The sequence below is a fragment of the Wyeomyia smithii genome, chromosome 2 (genome assembly GCF_029784165.1).
Source record: "Wyeomyia smithii strain HCP4-BCI-WySm-NY-G18 chromosome 2, ASM2978416v1, whole genome shotgun sequence".
NCBI lineage: Eukaryota > Metazoa > Arthropoda > Insecta > Diptera > Culicidae > Wyeomyia > Wyeomyia smithii.
In genome coordinates, this window is record NC_073695.1 from 5,792,706 (window position 1) to 5,812,675 (window position 19,970).

Here is a 19,970-nt window from a genome sequence, read left to right on the forward strand (position 1 = left end):
GCTGGTGTTTTTATTTCTACCTCGTTTGTATCGGAAAAATACTTATGAACTTCATCTGGTAATGGATCTATCGCTAACATAGCGACTTCATCTTCAATGTCGCTTCCCATCTCATCAGCTTCTGATTCATCCCCTTCTAGAATCACCACGTAGTGAGAAGAACGGACAGCAAAAATATTAAATCAGATATATAGTTTATTTAAGGCCATCTGTTTTTTTTTGTCTCCTGTATGCCCAGTTTCTAGGCCTGGTCAAACAAATGCCTGAGGCACCATTTAAAAACTTATAGAACAAGTGAACAAGAACAAAAATTGTTAATTTTATGGACCGTTACACTCAATGAACAATAGATCTACGTAAAAGTTATTTTTATTATAAAAACGAATAATGAATGTTATAGAAAAACAGTTGCTAAAAACACACATTATTTTTTTATCGTAAAATTCGGTAGTTTTCTTGATAACAAATCAAACATTGAATCAAGCTGACATTTGATATGCCAAGTTGAAAGTACATTAGAAATGCAAGATTTTGTAGAAAAAAAGCATTTATAATAATTTATTTTTCGTCAAGGTATGGTCATTACAATTCTTGGTGCTCTAGAGTCACCATGAGCGGGAAAGGGTTAACGCAATGATTTTTACAACAGCATGCGTTGCATTAATGTATATTGCAATGTTGACTATGACAACGGTGAAATAAACAAACAAATTGATTACCGAACAGTGATCGACATCGTAACCAAGAGTCAATTTCGAGTTTCGATCCGGTCCGTTCCATTCCGAAGACTGATCCGAGAACAAAAATTACCGAAACGTATGAAAAAAATGGTGAGCAAAATATTACATATTTTACTTTTTCACATAGTGTTTTCTTCGGTTGAATAAAAAAGATGTGGAAAGTTGTCACACAACTGGGGAAATAAAATCAAAATATTATCTGACCGAGTTGAAATTTTGCATATAAACTTTTGAGAAAATATCTCAGCAAGGGAACTAAAAAAGAATTGCGAACGTTAACACCTATCGTTTTCCTTTGCAGCTCCTGTCGAACCGCTTTCGGCCAGCATGTCTTCATCTGCATCTCTTCTAGGCTACAACATCGTTATTCGCATTCATTACGGCAGCTCAAAGGCAACATTTTGCCTATGATTTCTAGTAGGAATGTATCCTCTTAGGTATTATTGCATATTTTTCTATTTTATTTTGTACGTTTTTCACGTGTTCCGTGTGTATTGCGTAATTCTTGTTGTTTGTTATTGTAAAATTTCCGTAATGAGTTTGAAGCTGTAGCTAGTTTAATGTATTCTTGTTTTTGATTCTCTGGTAAATGAAATTAATGTTGTCTTTTTATATTGTATCATTTTTTTTGTAAAATTTATGAATGTGTAAATGAACAAGGAATGATTTCCTTTATATTTGAATACCTATTAGCGATTATTAAAAAAGTATGTTTACCGTATTAGGCGCAAATATAAATAAGTTATATAATATGTGAATCATCGATATTTGTTATTGACCTGTATCGTAAAAAAGTCGAAAACTCGTTGATATTTAATTACAATAATTTCAAGAGTATGCAATATACTCCGGGTAATAATCATTTTTCTCAACAAAAATGGATTGTACTAACGTCCTTATTGGGAGTGATAACCGTGTTCATCTACCTTTAATGTACTATAAAAAAATCAGTTGATTCTAACAGTTATCACAACAAGTTGTGTAGGGTGAAAGCTCAATTCTATGCGCTAAGGCATTCTAATACCTATCTTCCCCCCTATGATTTTACCCGACGTAATATAAAGAATACCAACTGCAGTTCATCTTCCATCGCCAATTCGTTCAAACACTGATTGTCAAGCACTCGTGTACTGATTACTAGACGAGTGTCTTCATTTAGTAGCGTCTGGTGTCGAGCCGAGTCATGATCGAGTTATACGTCGCACTAGCGGTTCTAGCCGTATGCGTTTACTACAAGTGGCGCCGCAGCTATTGGCACCGGGTGGGGCACATCGATGGCCCCCAACCTTTGCCTCTGTTCGGTAATATGTTTGAGCAACTTGTGGGTAGGAAACATTTCGGAGAAATTTTTGGAGAGGCTTACTGGTAAGTATCAAATACCATTGGTTTCTAATCGAATCGCTTAACTTTCTTTTTTTAAGTGCCTCCCCGTCGACAACCTGGGTTGGAATCTACAAACTGTTCAACAAACCTGCTATCGTCGTACGTGATCTCGAACTGGTGAAGGACATTCTCATCGGTAACTTCCAGAGCTTCAGCAGAAATTTGTTCGAAATAGACGAACAGGTTGATCCGCTGCTTGCGGCAAATCCTTTTGTACAGTATGGGGAACAATGGAAGAAAAGTCGCTCCCAGTTGGTGCCAATCTTCGCTGCATCTAAGATACGGGCGGCGTTTCCGGTGATAGAAAATGTGGCGCAGAATTTCTTGGACTTTGTTAGTCGAACACGTGAGACCAGTCCAGATTTCGAGGCTAAAGATGTAAGGTCTTTTACCCTATCTTTTACCTTTTTCAATTACTGGATATTTCTGATTACAGATCTGCTCCAAGTATACGATAGACGTAGTGGCTAGTTGTGCTTTCGGTATCGATGCGGAATCGTTTACGAACCCGAATGCCGAGTTCCGTCGCATGTGCTTTCAAGTATTCAATTCTAATTCGATCTTCACCTGGATTCGGGCAATGGTAACCCATTTTGCTCCAAAACTTGCATCCGTGCTAAAAATACCGTATGCAGTAGCATAGTTTTAGTGACATAGAGTTGATATGAAAATCACTCTTTTTTAGCTTCATTCCAAAAGAAGTAGATCGGTGGTTTCGCAGATTAGTATCGGGGATTATTCGGCAGCGCAAGCAAGGGGAAATCAAACGACAGGACATGTTTCAGGTAATGTACGATTCATTATCACAAAATGGATCCGTCGAAGTGAAAGGCAACGAAATCGTAGGCCATTCCGTTACATTTCTCACAGAAGGTTTTGAGACTTCGAGTACATTGATGTGCTTTCTGTTATTTGAGGTTTGAAAAGTCTGAAATTTTGCTCTGTTTATTTTATCAATCTTTGCTTTTTCAGCTAGCCGCCAATCAGAACATTCAAGATCGCGTGCTTAATGAGATCGATTGTGTGTTGAAGGACCACAATGGTAAGTTAACCGAGCAAGCTGTCTCAAAGTTGACTTACTTGGAAAGAGCCATGTACGAAGCGTTGAGAATGCATTCACCTATCTTCACGCTGTCCAAAATGTGTACAAAAGAAATTGAGCTTCCACCGCAGTATCCTACCGACAGCAGACGGGTATCGATCAAACCGGGGGTTACGGCCATTATTCCGATCTATGCCATACACTATGATCCGGAGATTTTTCCCGATCCCAGCCGCTTCGATCCGGATCGATTTTTGGAGGAGAACAGGCAAGCGCGCCATCGATACGCTTTTCTCGGATTTGGAGAAGGGCCCAGAATATGCCCCGGGATGAAATTTGGTCTACTGCAGAGTAAATAGGAATCGCGATGCTGCTTAGCAAGTATCGTGTTACACTTTCAAGCAAACAGCATTTGCCACTCGAGTTCGAGAAAAAATCGCTCTTGCTTACGGCTAAAAAAGGAATTTGGATCAATTTTGTCGAGAGGACAGAATAGAAGGAAGTATTCAATTGTCGAACAGTTTTGTCAACAAATCACGTGCATTTCGATGTTATCCGGACGAAATTTGCGGAACCAGATTGTGCAATGAAGACACTACTTATAACTCTTGGATGAATAAAGGAAAGTATTATTCGACATACAATGAAATATGGTAATTTGCTTCCTTTAAATGGTGGCTCTGTTGTGAATTTGTAAACAAAGTAGTTCCATAACATTTCTAGTTATTTATTCAAATGTATATACTGTTTTGATTGGGTTCCCGACGAACTTCATATATTTTTTTACATAACTGCTTTCTTATCGCTCTAAAAAACACGCTGCACGTGTTACTCCGGGAGTAAACAACTTCATCGGTTAGTAATTTATTAGGCTACACAGACAATTTGTGGTCATCTACTATCTGTCTGCTAATGTAATCCCATTACCAAATTTGCCATCCGTAATTGAGTCCATGTTTTTTTTTCAAATGCGAGAAAAATCAAGAATTAGAGCAAACGAAGAATCAAGCAATTACCCTGAGGAATACAATCAAACAAAGGTCAATGAAAAAAATGATTAAAGGTAACAGACATAAAACAGGGTAAGTAAAAGATTGAAGCACAGCAGGTATGTAATAAAGCAAATAAGGTTATTATTGTTATTACTATTTATCCAATGTTTCTTCTGACATGAGTTTTAATGAATAAAAATATTTAAATATATGTGCGGTTGGGAGGGGTTGCCTTGAGCGGCCCAGGACGCAGACTGGCATACGTGACAAATATTACATACCTAACATATATTACGAATGGACGAAATTTATTAGCATCAACCACAGATACCTACAACTATTCTTTTTTTTCTTTTCATGCATCTTTCTGCAACTACCAGCACTGATCCCTTCGACTATCCACTATATTCAAACTTGTCTTACTATACGGCATTCCAACGCAGGATTTATTTGACCTCTTGGGTTACTATGCTGCGATGCCAAATCTAAATCTCTTTTCTGGTACAGCATGGAAAGTGCTTAAGCACTGAAGACTTGGTCCTGCGGCCACCTTCTGCACCCAAAAATGAAAAATGAAAATGAACTAACTTAATTGCTAACTTATTGGCTATAAAGAGAGTTCATTGTAGCAATTGAGGATTGCAACGATTTTTGTCGAAAATTGGTAATAATTTTATTTGACATAGCTTCTAATGTTTCGACACCAGTAGTAAATCTATGTAATTCTACCAAACCAAGGAGGATGTTTTAAAATCATTTTCAGAATTTTATTCATCAGATCGTTACAGCATAAACCATTGCTGGTCTAAAAAATTGATTGTAAATCGAAAGTTTATTCTTCAAACAAAGTTTAGAATTCATGTTAATAAGAGGATATATCTCGATGTGCTCTTTAAAAAGAAGTTTTTTATCGTAAATTAGTCCCAAGTACTTAACCTATTCAGACCAACTTGAAATAACCCCAATCATCTTGACAACGTAATTATTGTTTGGCCTAGTCTTATAAGGTTAAATATCAATTGAGTTTTAGAAGCATTGGGAGAGATCTTCCACTTTTGCAAGTAGGAAGAAAAAATATCTAAACTTTTCTGCAATCGACTGCATATGACACGAAGGTTTTTTCCTTTTACGGAAATGCTTGTGTCATCGCAGAACAATGATTTTGTACATCTTGGAGGCAAGTCAGGAAGATCTCAGTGCGTCTTGAACTGTCCTACAGATCAGACGTTTTTTCGGTTGCTTGTGGACTGGTCTTTGACTGCCTATAGCTTCAAAGTTTGTGTTTTGTCAGTGTGTCTTTTAAAGACTACCTGAAAGTTATTTCCCATCAGTCTTTCTCAAGACTACCTACTTTTGAATTTAACATTTGTTTTAACTTTTTTCGTATCACCTGAAATGGCTGGACGGAAAAAGAAACCTCGCATCGCTGCGGGGAGGAAAAGAGAGGCATCTCTTTCTGACACATCGAGTGTCTGTAGTGACAATCCTTTTGATATTTTGCCTGAGCAAAAAGCTGGTGAAATGGAAGTTACCAATAATGAAACTATACAGAATATAAAATCTTTAAAAAAGGAGAAAGTTCCACCTATTGTGGTAACTATTTCTTCTGAATTTAATATATTCAAAAAGGAACTTTCAACGTTTGTTTCTGACGTTAAAGTTACCTATCAAATTGACCGTAGAGGTGAATGCCGCTTATTAGCCGACTCAGTAAAGGGTCGTGATCGTCTTGTTCAGTATTTAACTGACAAGATGTACAAATTTTTTACATATGACACCAAGAACGCCAAGCCGTTCAAGGTTGTCTTGAAAGGTCTCACCAACGATCAAACCGTTGATGAGATCAAACTTACTTTAACAGAATTACTTGGCATAGCCCCTACCCAAGTAATTCTAATGAAACAAAAATCACGAGGCGAAAACAGTCAGAGAACTGGAATTTCCCTTGTTAATTATTTAATTCATTTTAACCGCAATGAGGTTAACAACTTAAAATTTTTTGAAAAAGCACATGCTTTGTATAATGTGCGTGTAAAGTGGGAAATTTATAGGAAGTATGGCGGAGGTGAAAAGCATATCACCCAATGCCGTACTTGCCAACGTTATGGCCATGGTTCCAAATTCTGTAACATGGACCAAAAATGTCTTAATTGTGGAGACTCTTCTCACAAAAAGGACACATGTCCTGTGAAAGAGAGTAAAAATTTTCGCTGTGCGAATTGTAACGGCAACCATATGTCAAATTTTTATCAATGCCCAGTCCGTTTAGCAATTGTTAAGGCAAGGCAAGGTAAACAAAATTCAATTTCTCAATTAAAACCAACTTCAAAACAAAATTCGCCAAGCGTACCAGTGACGCATAGTTTACCTACTCCTTTGCATACCCGTTTAACTTATGCACAGGTTACAGGTAGTTCGAACATTATACCGCCTAGTGTTGGTAGTTCGAAAATGACCGTTAATATGGGTAAGCAAAACACGCTAGAAAATAATTGTACACCTATTACTCCAGCCAATATTGCTGCCGAAAATATTTTTTCTAATGTCAACTGCCTGGGGCCTATTACGGCAGGTAAACTTTCTTTTTTGCAACAGGCAATGTTCGATCTTATGAACGCCATGTTGCAGGCAAAATCAATGTTTGAAGCCATTCAAATAGGCACAAATTTTACTATTAAAATTGTTTCTAATTTAAAATTTAGCAATGATTTTAAATAAAACAATTAAAATATTAAATTGGAATGCTCGCTCATTGAAGGCCAATGAGAATGAGCTTTTTAATTTTTTAACAGTAAATAATGTGCATATTGCAATTATTACTGAAAAATTTTTGAAACCTAACATAAAATTAAAATATGATCCCAATTACGTGGTTCATAGATATGATAGGATTCAGGGCTCCGGCGGTGGAGTTGCAATTGTTATTCATCGCCGAATCAAACATCGTGCTCTTCCCCATCTTGAGACGAAAGTTATTGAAACTTTGGGAATTGAAGTTCAAACTGAACTTGGGATTTTATTTATTGCCGCAGCATATTTACCATTTCAATGCACACGCGAGCTCAAAAATTATTTTAAAGGTGATTTACAAAAACTCACCAGAAATCGTTCGAAATTTTTCATAATCGGCGATTTTAACGCTAAACATCGTTCATGGAATAATTCTCAAAGTAATTCCAATGGCAAAATTTTATTCAATGATTGTTCTTCAGGATACTATTCTATTTTGTCTCCGAATAGTCCTACATGCTTTTCTTCTGTAAGAAACCCTTCAACAATTGATTTGGTGCTGGCAGATCAAAGTCATGTATGTAGTGATTTGATCACACATGCTGACTTTGATTCTGACCATCTTCCAATAACTTTTTCTTTATCACATGAATCAGTTTTAAACCCTATGAGCTCTGTTTTTAATTATAACAAGGCTAATTGGGAAAGATACAAAACTCATATTGAGAGAAATTTCAATAATGAGCTTGATTTGCAAAACGAAGTGAATATTGATTCCGCTTTGGAAGCATTAAAATGTGCAATTGTTGATGCCAGGAATTATTCTGTTCCAAAGGCTCAAGTGAAATTTGATTCACCAATAATTGACGAAAATCTTCAACTTCTAATTCGTTTGAAAAATGTCCGCAGACGTCAATATCAACGTTCTCGTGACCCTGTTTTTAAAACTATTTATAAAGATTTACAGAAAGAGATTAAACATAGATTTACTCTTCTGAGAAATCAAAATTTTGAGACTAAAGTTGAAAAATTGAAACCATATTCAAAACCATTTTGGAAGCTGTCGAAGATTCTTAAGAAACCTTCAAAGCCTATTCCAGTTTTAAAAGATGGTGAACGTTTTCTTGTATCCAATGAACAAAAGGCTCAAAGACTTGCTCAGCAGTTTGAGAGTGTTCATAACTCAAATTTGAATTTTGTGAGTCCAATTGAAAATGAAGTCACACGTCAATTTGATTTAATTACTTCCCAGAACTTTTTACCTGCAGAAATAATTAAAACTAACTTGAATGAGATTAAATCAATTATTAAAAATTTCAAAAATATGAAAGCACCTGGTGACGATGGAATCTTTAATATACTAATCAAACATCTCCCTGAGAGCACAATGGATTTTTTAGTGAAAATTTTCAATTGCTGCTTCAAAATTGCATATTTTCCCAAATTATGGTAAAATGCAAAAATTACTCCCATTTTAAAACCGGATAAGAACCCAGCTGAAGTTTCAAGTTATCGACCAATCAGTTTGCTTTCTTCAATAAGTAAACTGTTTGAGAGAGTTATTCTTAACAGAATGATGTCACACATCAACGAAAATTCAATTTTTGCAAATTAACAGTTTGGATTTCGCCATGGGCATTCCACAACTCATCAATTGCTCAGAGTTACTAATATGATACGAGCTCACAAATCTGAAGGTTATTCCACTGGAGCTGCTCTTTTAGACATAGAAAAAGCATTCGACAGTGTTTGGCATAAAGGTTTGATTGCGAAATTGCAAACTTTTAATTTTCCAATTTTCCTAATCAAAATTTTAAAAAATTATCTTACTGATCGAACTCTGCAGGTTGTCTATCAGAATTCAAAATCTGATAGATTTCCTGTCAGAGCAGGCGTACCTCAAGGTTCAGTCTTGGGTCCAGTCCTGTACAACATATTCACTTCAGATCTTCCTGATTTGCCTCCAGGATGCACAAAGTCATTGTTCTGCGATGACACAAGCATTTCCGTAAAAGGAAAAAGTCTTCGTGTCATATGCAGTCGATTGCAGAAAAGTTTAGATATTTTTTCTTCCTACTTGCAAAAGTGGAAAATCTCTCCCAATGCTTCTAAAACTCAAATGATAATTTTTCCGCATAAGCCTAGGGCTTCTTTCCTCAAGCCAAACAATAATCACGTTGTCAAGATGAATGGGGTTATTTTAAGTTGGTCCGACAAGGTTAAGTACTTGGGACTAATTTATGATAAAAAACTTATTTTCAAAGAGCACATTGAGAGTATACAAGCCAAGTGCATCAAATATACGAGATGTTTATATCCTCTCATTAACAGGAATTCTAAACTTTGTTTAAAGAACAAAAATTCTGAAAATGATTTTGAAGCGTCCTCCTTGGTTTGGTACACTCGAATTACATAGACTTACTGGTGTTGAACCATTAGAAGCTATGTCAAATAAAATTATTAACAATTTTCGACAAAAATCGTTGCAATCCTCAATTGCTACGCTAAGCTCTCTTTATAGCCAATAAGTTAGCAACTAAGTTAGTTGTAAGTTTACTTCCCCTTTTCTGACAAGTAGGTTTAAATCCCTACGAATGATAAGTCCTAATTGCGAAAGCAAACAAATCCTAACAATTAAAATTACAAATTTCTAACAGTGTTGAGAAGTCACCATTTGTGATTGGACACACATACTCATTATCTACTAATATTTATCATAAATACTTAAGCTACTAACAAATCCCCCCTTAAAAAAAAAAAAGTCAGGAAGATCTGAACTAAATATGTTGAACAAGACTAGACCCAAGACTGAACCTTGAGCACACCTGCTCTGACGGAAAATCTATCAATTTTTGAATTTTGGTAGGCAACCTGTAGAGTTCGATCAGTAAAATATTTTTTTAAAATTTTGATTATAAAAATTGGAAAATTGAAAGTTAACAATTTTGCAATCAAACCTTCATGCCAAACACTGTCGAATGCTTTTTCTATGTCTAAAACAGCAGCTCCAGTGGAATAACCTTCAGATTTGTTAGCTCGTACCACATTAGGGGTCATGCACAAATTACGTAAGGGGGAGAGGGGGGGGGGGTATCCAAATTTCTTACGAATTCTTACAAAGGGGGAGAGGGGGATTCAAGAGAATCTTATGTAAGTTTGAAAAATTTAATAAAACAAAAAAAGTTATAAAACTAAAAAAATGAAATTGGTTGAATTATTTCTCGCTGCGATCTTAACAGTTTAACCTTGAGAAAGCAGTGAATTCACCGTCGGTGCTTGAGTACGGGTGTTTCTGCTTCCGCTCCGCTGCAAATACCCATTTAATCAAGCTGGAACGATTGCAGTATCGTTGTTTGCGTATTGCCTTAGGTTGCATGCATTCGACCCATACGATGAGTTGGGAAGTTTTGGCGGGCGTTCCCCCTTTAAAAGACCGCTTTTGGGATCTGACTACTCGCATTCTTATCAAATGTGAGGTTTTGAACCCCTTGGTAATTGAAAATTTCGATAGGCTAGTTGAACTTAATTCTCAAACCCGTTTCATGACTGTGTATTTCAATCACATGTCTCAAAGTATAAATCCTTTCTCATACACCTCCAATCGTGTCAACTTGTCAGATACTTCTGTTTCTACTGTGTTTTTCGATACATCCATGATGGAAGAAACTCGTGGAATCCCGGATCACTTACGCGTGCAGCAGATCCCTGAAATATTTTTTAACAAATATAAAAACATCAATTGCGACAATACGTTTTATACTGACGGATCACTTCTCAACGGGTCCACTGGCTTCGGTATCTTCAACAATAATTTTATCGCCTCCTACAAGCTCGATAATCCTGCTTCTGTTTACGTCGCAGAATTGGCTGCAATTCAGTATACCTTAGGAATTATTGAAAAAATGCCCACGGACCATTACTTTATCTTTACGGACAATCTCGGTTCTATTGAGGCTCTCCGATCGATGAAGGATGTAAGGCACTCTCCGTATTTCCTGGGGAAAATACGGGAACATCTGAGTGCTTTATCCGAAAAATCTTCTCAGGTTACCTTAGTGTGGGTCCCTTCTCATTGTTCCATTCCGGGCAATGAGAAAGCGGACACTTTGGCTAAGGTGGGCGCAACAAACGGTGATATTTACAACAGATCAATTGCCTACAATGAATTTTTAAAATTTTCACGTCAGAATACACTTATCAACTGGCAGGCCTCGTGGGATAAGAGAGAACTGGGGAGGTGGCTACACAGCATCATCCCCAAGGTTTCCACCAAACCTTGGTTTCGTGGGTTGGATGTAGGACGAGAATTCATTCGCATGATGTCTCGGATTATGTCCATCCACTACGGGTTAGATGCACATCTCCTGCGTATTGGGCTGGCGAGCAGTAATCATTGCGTTTGTGGATTGGGGTACCAAGACATTGAACACGTGGTTTGGGTGTGTGCTGAATACCGCGGCGCCAGATCTCTACTTTTGGATACCCTCAGGGCCCGAGGAATACAGCCCTATGTGCCAGTTCGTGATATCCTCGCTCAACGAAACTTGCCTTACATGCTACTTGTTTATAGCTATTTGAAAAGCATCAAGGTGCCCATTTAACAGCGGAACGAATCTCGGATAAAAAAAACCATGTTAGTTTCAGTAATAGATTTAGTTTCAGCTCGTAGTCGGCAGCGAGGATAAAAAATTTGCCTTTAGATTATAAGATATTTTAGACCATAAGGCATTAGATTTAATTGGGTCCGTAAAACATTAATTTGTATTGGGCCGTGTCAAATAAATGTTGTGTGAAAAAAAAAAGATGTTGTATGATAAATTAGTAGATTGTAAGTAGGGTAGGAAACCTATTCTAAGCAGCTTTAGCAACCGCCTGTGTATTGAGACGAAATATTCGAAATGTGTTGGGTGAAATTCAAACAAAAGTATATCAATCTGTTCTCTATTTTTTTCTATATCAGAACTTGTTTTCAGATTGTGAAACAAAGTTAGAAAACTTTAACAATAATCAATTAACGTTACCAATCGAGGGACACTATTCCAATCACCCCGAACCTATTTAAAGCAGCTTCTATCTGTTTTGCAGGCGTTTTTTTTTTCAGCACCCGAAGTGACTCCTGAATGGCTGCAATATAGGTCGATTTGTTTCGATTATTGTTTGTGCACAGATTTCTTTGTGATTAACGGTATTTCTTATATTCGTAAGACAGCTAAACAATCAAAGTTTTCGTTTCCATCATTGAAATTGTCGATATTGATCAAAATTCACGAGTTTGAGGCCTGTTTTCTTCGACTGCTTAAAATAGGCGCCACTGCTTAAACCTATACCCTATAATCACGAACCAACCATCCAACAGATAATGCTTAGAAACCTCAACAAACCAAAATTATGGAATGGGGCAAGATTGGACGTAAAGCATCCAAAAACCAATGTATTACAAGTAACGATACTTTAGGCACAAATCAAGGAGTGGATATTCTCATTCTGAAAACCAATCATTCAAAACAATTTGCCTTTTGAGTTTTAATGTATCCAATATAAGATTTGTCATGCATTTGCAAACTATAAAAAAGCGCAGGGACAATTTTTGAATGAATTTCCATGCTTTCAATGTTTAAAATTGATTAAACGAAGAGCAAAAAAAAAAGGTGAGACGAAGTTAACGGTTCAGCTAGTTAATGATTTCTCCAAGTTCAGTGAACTGTTATTGGTTAGTTTACAGTGTGTAGATTTCGTAGAAAAAATCAGATTAATAAAAAGTGAGTTTTTCGACATTCTTTACTTATAATTAGGTTTTTGTATTTTCTTCTTTTCTGTCTAACGGCGTATATTTTTTCTGGAGAGAAAAAATTGTTGTTTACAACTTTGCTGAAGACATGCCAATCAAACAAACCGTGTTGGCTTTAGACACAGGGTATCGAACGTCTTCGGCAGGTTTTTGCATAAGACTGCTGTAGTAAACCAGCTCAAAAAATCACTGCCGAAAACGTTCGATATTCTAATTAATCAATTTGAAATATTTTTTTTTTTCAAAAAGACAAAATTCTCGCCAAACATGTGAAAAGGGCCCATGTGCCATATGTAAACAAGCCTCAATTTCACGTTTTTCGATAAATACAAGCTTAATCTACCCGTACAAATAAGATTGTTTGATTAAGAGTAAATTCTTTTATCAATAAAGCTTACTGGTAAGGGCAGATTTCGCTTGTTTTAATCAAAAAACGAGAAAATTTGGCTTGTTTACATATGGCACATGGGCCCTTTTCACATGTGTGGCGAAAATTGTTATCTACAACTTTGTCGAAACAATCTCTTAACCTCGAACAACGACATTAGAAATACGAAACGGAACAATCGGTTAAGACCTAGGCTGCGAACACGGAAATAGAAATCGGCAAACGATTGGAAATTGGGTATTTGGAACCTCCGATCTCTCAATGAACCGACGCGAGCTGGCTCGATTGCTCGAGATCTACAACGACGGGGAAATTGCAGCGATTCAGAAGGTTCGGTGGCCAAATTCCGGAGGAAGGGAATTTTATGCAGTAGACCCTATTGCACACACGCAGTTGCAATGTGTTTCACCAGATAATACTGAGGATCTGGGCGGATGAACAAATATCGAACGACTATCAAGGCATTACGTTACTCAAAGTGTTCTTCCGTATCGGATCAAATTTTGACCTCCCTCGATATGTTCCGGGAGTATAACTTGCAAACGCATCAGACGCAACCAGCTAAGATCTTGTACAAAACTAGCGCTGTATAGGACGTTGATTCCCCCGGTGACCCTTTACAAACATGGCACATGAACACTGAAAAAAGCGTTCGACGATTGCTCGAAGTTTTTGACTCCCAAGACAGAAGAAGCTGGACATTAGACTGGGACACGGTTATAAGGGAAAAAAGCGATGGTGTTATTTTTTCGCCCCCATGCACTTTTCGTGTTCCTTATGGGTCCTACAACAACTGTGTAAATTTTCAGATCGATCGGTGAAACTATATTTTTGCGCCCGATTTTTAAAGTTTTCGTACGATTTTATATGGGAAGGTCCACTTTTTCAAAACTTATTCTCTAGAGTTGTCCAGTTAGCTCTTAAAAATATATAAATACATGTTATTTGTAGGGAATTTTCCTGAGAAAAACTCTTCTGAAGACTGTAAGGCGCTACGATTCTTGTAGAAAAAGTTATTTCCCTCAAACTGATTGAATATCTGACGAACGGCTCACCATTGAATTTATCTAGCAATACTGCTGCACTGCAGCATGCTGCTGTTGCAAAATCAAACATGTGATAAGAAATGATATCGCGTGAAATTTATCTTGGAGGCTGCTCGGAAGATCACACTTTCAAGCTTAATTCCACGCGAAATTATTTCGCATCCTTAAGCAAGTTTGCAATAGCAGCATGCAGTGTTGCTGGAAAAATTCAATGGTGAGCTGCTCGTCAGACATTCAATCAGTTTGGGGTGAATAACTTTTTCTACAAGCATTGTAGCGTCTTACGGTCTTCAGAAAAGTTTTCCCCAGGAAAATTTCCTACAGATATCATGTATCATTATATTTTTTGGAGCCAACTAAACATCTCTAGAGAATAAGTTTTGAAAAAGTTGTTTTTCCCATATAAAATCGTATGGAAACTTTAAAAATCGAGCGCAAAAATATAGTTACACCGATCGATCTGAAAAGTTACACAGTTGTTATAGGACCCATAAGGAACACGGAAAGTGCATGGGAACTAACAATTATTTTTTGTTCAACCCTACTGGACATCTCTAAGTAGTTCGGTCTTAGACCGATAAATGGTCTGTCGGCCAACAAAGTCAAAGTTAGTAAAAAGAGTTCAAGAGCACAAAATGACTCTGGTCCATAGGAACTTCTGCGTAAAGTTCGAGCCAGATAAAAAATAGTCGATCGAAATGATTGCCCGTTTTTTCATAAAATTGCACGCAATTGACCATTTTTGCTCATAAGCCTAGAGCTTCTTCTCGGAAACCAAACAATAGTCACGTTATCAAAATGGATAGGCTTATTCATTGAAATCGTTCTAAAATTGTTATGAACTTACTGTGGTGTAAAGCCCAGTAAAGGCCGAGGCTGATCGATTGATTTACATAAAATTAATACTTCTCCTGAGTGCAGAGTTCTATCGAACACCACTGTTGTCAAAATTTATTAGGAATTAGGGCTGACTTAGTCAGTTGGTTTTAGATCGAATAATAAATTGTGTTCAGTGGCTCATATCCAAACTCCTGAGTGGTACAAAGGTACATTAAAATTTGGACTAATTTACGGTAAAAACTTATTTTTAAATAGCACATTGTATACAAGGAAAAATGTAACATATCCGATTTATAGGCATTTGAAATTGGATGATTTTCGTTACGCTCTCGATTTTTAAATTCACACGTCTATTGCATTCTCTTACTTACTTATCATAGTTTTATTGGCTATAACATCTCCATTTGTCAATTGTCATATAAAATAGTTATATAAAATAGTTAACTGATGATTCATTATAAAATACTTCAGTTGCGCGCTCTTAATTTTTGGGCTATGCATGAAAAGTCAACCAACTGAACATTACTGTCAAAAGTAATTAGTGCTTGCACAAAAATTCATTTTAAATACGAAAAAAAACGGAAAGGGTTTTTTTTCTCATAGATTGACTTCAAAAGTAAACAGTTGATATGATATCATCGGAGATGTCTGGGAACAAAGTTTTTTTGTGGTAGTGGTTTTAAAAGAATTATATTTTTTCAGTGTTTAAGTTACATTTTTCTAGAAAAATTTTGCTGAATCAAAATACCACAAGGTTCTCCTTTTATTAGTACATTTGGATTTAGAAAAAATTCTTCAATATTATGTATTACGCTTTATTTTGAAATTATTGAAAAAATGAATCGAATTTTTTTTTTTGATTTTCGCCCTAAATAATGTCTCATTGATACAAAATTCAGTATTAGAACCTAAAAAAAAAACAAACGATACACTATCACTAAGACACCTATCGCCAAATTCTAAACACCTACAAAATTTAAATTTTTATAGCCAATTTTCATTAAAACTAATAAAACCCACCAAAGTGATAAGCGGTGAGAATTTGATACCGCTCCAAAATGAAATATGCGCTATCATCGGTCGAATGTGTTATTTATATTTAATATAAATTGTTCCACCCATCTACTCAAACACAGACCGTCAACAGGCACTTGCCTTGCGTTGTTTGCCACTGATTAGGCGGTAGCCTTCTTCATTGGTTCTTCGCGAGGGAACGAGTGAAGACGTATCGAAATCATGATCGCGTTGTACGCCGCGCTGGCTGTTTTAGCCGTGTGTGTTTACTATAAGTGGTACTGCAGCTATTGGCGCCGGGTTGGTAATATTGATGGCCCCCTACCGTTGCCTGTATTTGGTAATATGTTGGAGCAAGTCGCGGGCAGGAAAAATTTTGGAGAAATCTTCGAAGAAACTTACCGGTAAAACGATTGTGTTGGAAATAAAATCTTCATTATTCACCGATTCGCATTTTCAGCGCCTATCCTTCAGCCACTTGGGTTGGAATCTATGAGCTGTTCAACAAACCTGCGATCGTTGTTCGAGATTTGGAGCTGGTGAAGGATATTCTAGTTAGTAACTTTCAGCGCTTCAACAAAAATCTGTTCGAAATAGACGAACGAATTGACCCGCTGCTAGCGGCGAATCCTTTTGTACAGCATGGGGAACAGTGGAAGAAAAGCCGGTCACAAGTAGCGCCTATTTTTTCTGCGCCCAAAATACGAGCCGTCTTGCCGGTGATAGAAAATGTAGCCGAAAATTTTTTGGATTTCGTTAGCAGAACTCGCGAAAGCAAACCAGATTTTGAGGCAAAAGAGGTATGTTTTTGTAAGATTATCGTTCGGTATTGTCGGTACTTATTTTTTTAAATCATTACTAGATTTGCGCCATGTATACCATAGACGTGGTGGCTAGCACTGCTTTCGGTATTGATGCGGAGTCATTCACAAATCCGGATGCCGAATTTCGTCGCATGTGCTTCCAGATATTTAACCCTAGTACGATTGTTCCCTGGATTCGAGCAATGTTAGCACACTTTGCACCAAAGCTTGCATCAATTTTTAGAATTCCGTATGTAGTTTCTGCATCTCATGACAAAAAGTAATGCAATCCTTTTTTAGCTTCATACCATTCGAAGTGGATCGATGGTTTCGAAAAATAGTAAAAGAGCTTATTCGGCAGCGGAAGCAAGGGGAAGTTAAACGACAAGACATGTTCCAGGCTATGTATGATTCACTATCGCAGAATGGATCTGTCGAAGTAAAAGACAACGAAATTGTAGGTCACTCGGTTACATTTCTAACCGAAGGTTTCGAGACGTCCAGTACCACAATGAGCTTTCTGCTTCATGAGGTATGAACACTGAACATATAGTTTTTCTAACCATTCAAATCAATGCTTACTTTCGTTAGCTGGCTGCCAATCAAAACATTCAAGACCGAGTGCTAGACGAAATCGACCGTGTGTTGAAGGAACACAATGGAAAACTCACTGATGAAGCTGTACAACAACTAACCTACTTGGAAAGAGCCATGTACGAAACGTTGAGAATGCACTCGGCTGTCTATACCCTATCGAAAATGTGCACCAAAGAGTTTGAGCTGCCACCGCAGTATTCTACCAACAGCAAGAGGGTGTTGATGAAGCCAGGAATGACTGCTATCATTCCGGTTCATGCTATCCACTACGATCCGGAGATTTTCCCTGACCCCAACCGCTTCGATCCGGATCGCTTTCTTGACGAAAACAAACAAGCACGCCATCGGTATGCTTTCCTAGGTTTTGGAGAAGGGCCTAGAATTTGTGTCGGTATGAAGTTTGGACTTACCCAGAGTAAGGTGGGCATCGCCAAACTACTCAGTAAGTACCGAGTGGAGATATCCAAAAAGCAGCAATTGCCACTCGAATTTGAGAAGAAATCGTTTTTGTTAACAACCAAAAATGGAATTTGGATCAATTTCATAGAAAGGAATTAGAGACATATTTGGACTCTATCTTTCGCTCTTAAGTGTTTCTTGAATAAACAAGTTCGAATATGTTTTCGCGTACTAAACTCCTTATCACTGATAATATTGAATCCGTAATTGTTTGAATTGGGATGTAAATTTAATACATAAATATGATGAGAATTAAGCGCCACAGTTAAAAAGAAACAATTAACACTACGGTGAATCACCTGTCTTGTGCTTCGGAAAAGACTTTTTGCTGTTGTTCATCTTCGAGGAATTTTCCTTCTCTTCGGAGCTGGACGAATCGACGGAAATAACGCTACCGCTTGCTTCATTCGACGAGGACGAGCTGGATTCGTCCTCACTGGCTTCTTCTTCGTCGCTACTTTCCTCCTCACTATCGCTATCATCCTCATCGTCGGTGTGCTTCTTTTCCTCCATGATCTTTTTGTACTGCTTGACGGTAATCTTCTTAGGCAGGATCTGTACTAAAAACTCCAGCGCTTCGTCCGATTCCACGTACGAAGCCAGGTGTTTGTATTCTAGATTTTTAACGTCTTTTTTCAGCGCTCGTTTTGTTATGTATTCTATAAATAACTCCTATAGGGAAAGGTTTTTACAGTTAGTTATGTTAGGGCTTTCAAATTGATCACCACTTACCGCTGCACGGCACATTAGAAACAGAGCATCCGGGTTGATTGGTCCTATCAGCGGGGATGTCTTCATTACCGTTCGTATCCGACTAATGGGCAATTGTGTAAGTTTCTCGTGCTCCATGCTTGGTTTCTAGTTAAAATAAGCGTTTAAAATGCACAGCTTGCTAGTAAAAATCGTGTTTTTTTTGCCAACTTTGGGTCCGTTCGTTCGAGCATCGACTAACGAAAGCGGCGGCATTCTTTTCTAACCAGTTGTTTACCAGAATTCGAACATCGCTGTCATCCGTTCCCCGGTTGCCAGGCTTGTTTAAATAAATTTAACATATTCGAAAATAAAATAATGCCCACTTCTACACTTCTGACAGGAACTCATCAAAAACTTCAGTTGAGAACTAACAAAAGGATGAAGGTGGATGAAGTTTCCAAATTATCACAGAACAGATATGCAATTTGTGCATTTTGGTGCTTATTACGGGAGTCACTTCACGGTGAAATCAGAGCGAAGTGAATGAAGTGCTATTACGGGACTCACGTAAGTGAGAAAAACGTCGCAAGGTGACATCTGCCGTGAAATCTGGGTTATTATGAGTGTCATACGAGTGAAGTGGAAACGGAAAAAGCGACGTTTCGCGTGGAATTATTTCACGACCATTTTGAACGTTGAAATGATTTCACGAAGATAGGGAAGTTTAAAAATCGATTGATTTGTTATCTAGTGATAATATATATGGGATTTACTTTCCAGTAACAAGGCTAATCTTTTTTTTTTCCTTGAAAAAATCGACTTTCTAGGACTTACAATTTTTCGAGCTGCGGCCGGTGGAACATAAGGGAAAAATTTACCTTCGAATTTCGTTCAGTGGTAGGGCTCAAAAGTTTTCTCTTGTCCAATAATGTCCTCATACAAAATTTCAGCTCAATCGGCTTTCCGGGACTTGAAATTTTTGAGCTAGGAAACTCGCTCATTTCACTTGTCCTATTCTCATTTTCACTTCACTGCCAATCTCACTCCACGGAGGTGATTTTTGTCACCTCATTTGAGGTGGAATCGGGAATAGGTCTCAAAAAGTGAAGTGAGCGTGAAAGTGAAATATATTCCACCGTGAAGTGACTCCCGTAATAAGCACCTTTGTATCACTGGCGATGATAGGCCGTATGAATTAAAGAAGTTACTCTGCTTCTCCCGTAAGATTTGCACGGGATGAGTAAAGCAAACGCTTTTATTCATACGGCTCAATATCTCAAAGATTCTCGCGATACCGTAGAATTCAAATGAACTTGGATACAACAAATACTATCGTGTTTGAATCATTCAGACTCCTTCTATGGTATTCGGAACTCTCAGAAGCGAAAAACAATCAGCAGCGTTTCTATGGAAAACTTGCACGCGATTGGAAACAATTGAACTATACCTGATGAA

At 37.4% G+C, this 19,970-nt stretch overlaps 1 protein-coding gene and 1 pseudogene across 1 annotated transcript; one reads left to right on the forward strand and one right to left on the reverse strand.

Moving 5' to 3' along the window:
- The first annotated feature begins 1,089 nt into the window (after nucleotides 1-1,089).
- LOC129725461 (uncharacterized) lies at nucleotides 1,090-17,983 on the forward strand (annotated as a pseudogene).
- Nucleotides 17,984-18,012: 29 nt separating this feature from the next.
- On the reverse strand, nucleotides 18,013-18,810 carry LOC129723946 (chromatin accessibility complex protein 1). The gene is made up of 2 exons (XM_055678446.1): nucleotides 18,555-18,810; nucleotides 18,013-18,494 (listed from the first exon to the last, which is right to left on the reverse strand). The coding sequence occupies exons 1-2, from the start codon at nucleotides 18,669-18,671 to the stop codon at nucleotides 18,108-18,110; spliced, it is 504 nt and encodes a 167-aa protein (XP_055534421.1). The 5' UTR covers nucleotides 18,672-18,810; the 3' UTR covers nucleotides 18,013-18,107.
- Between the last annotated feature and the right edge of the window lie 1,160 nt (nucleotides 18,811-19,970).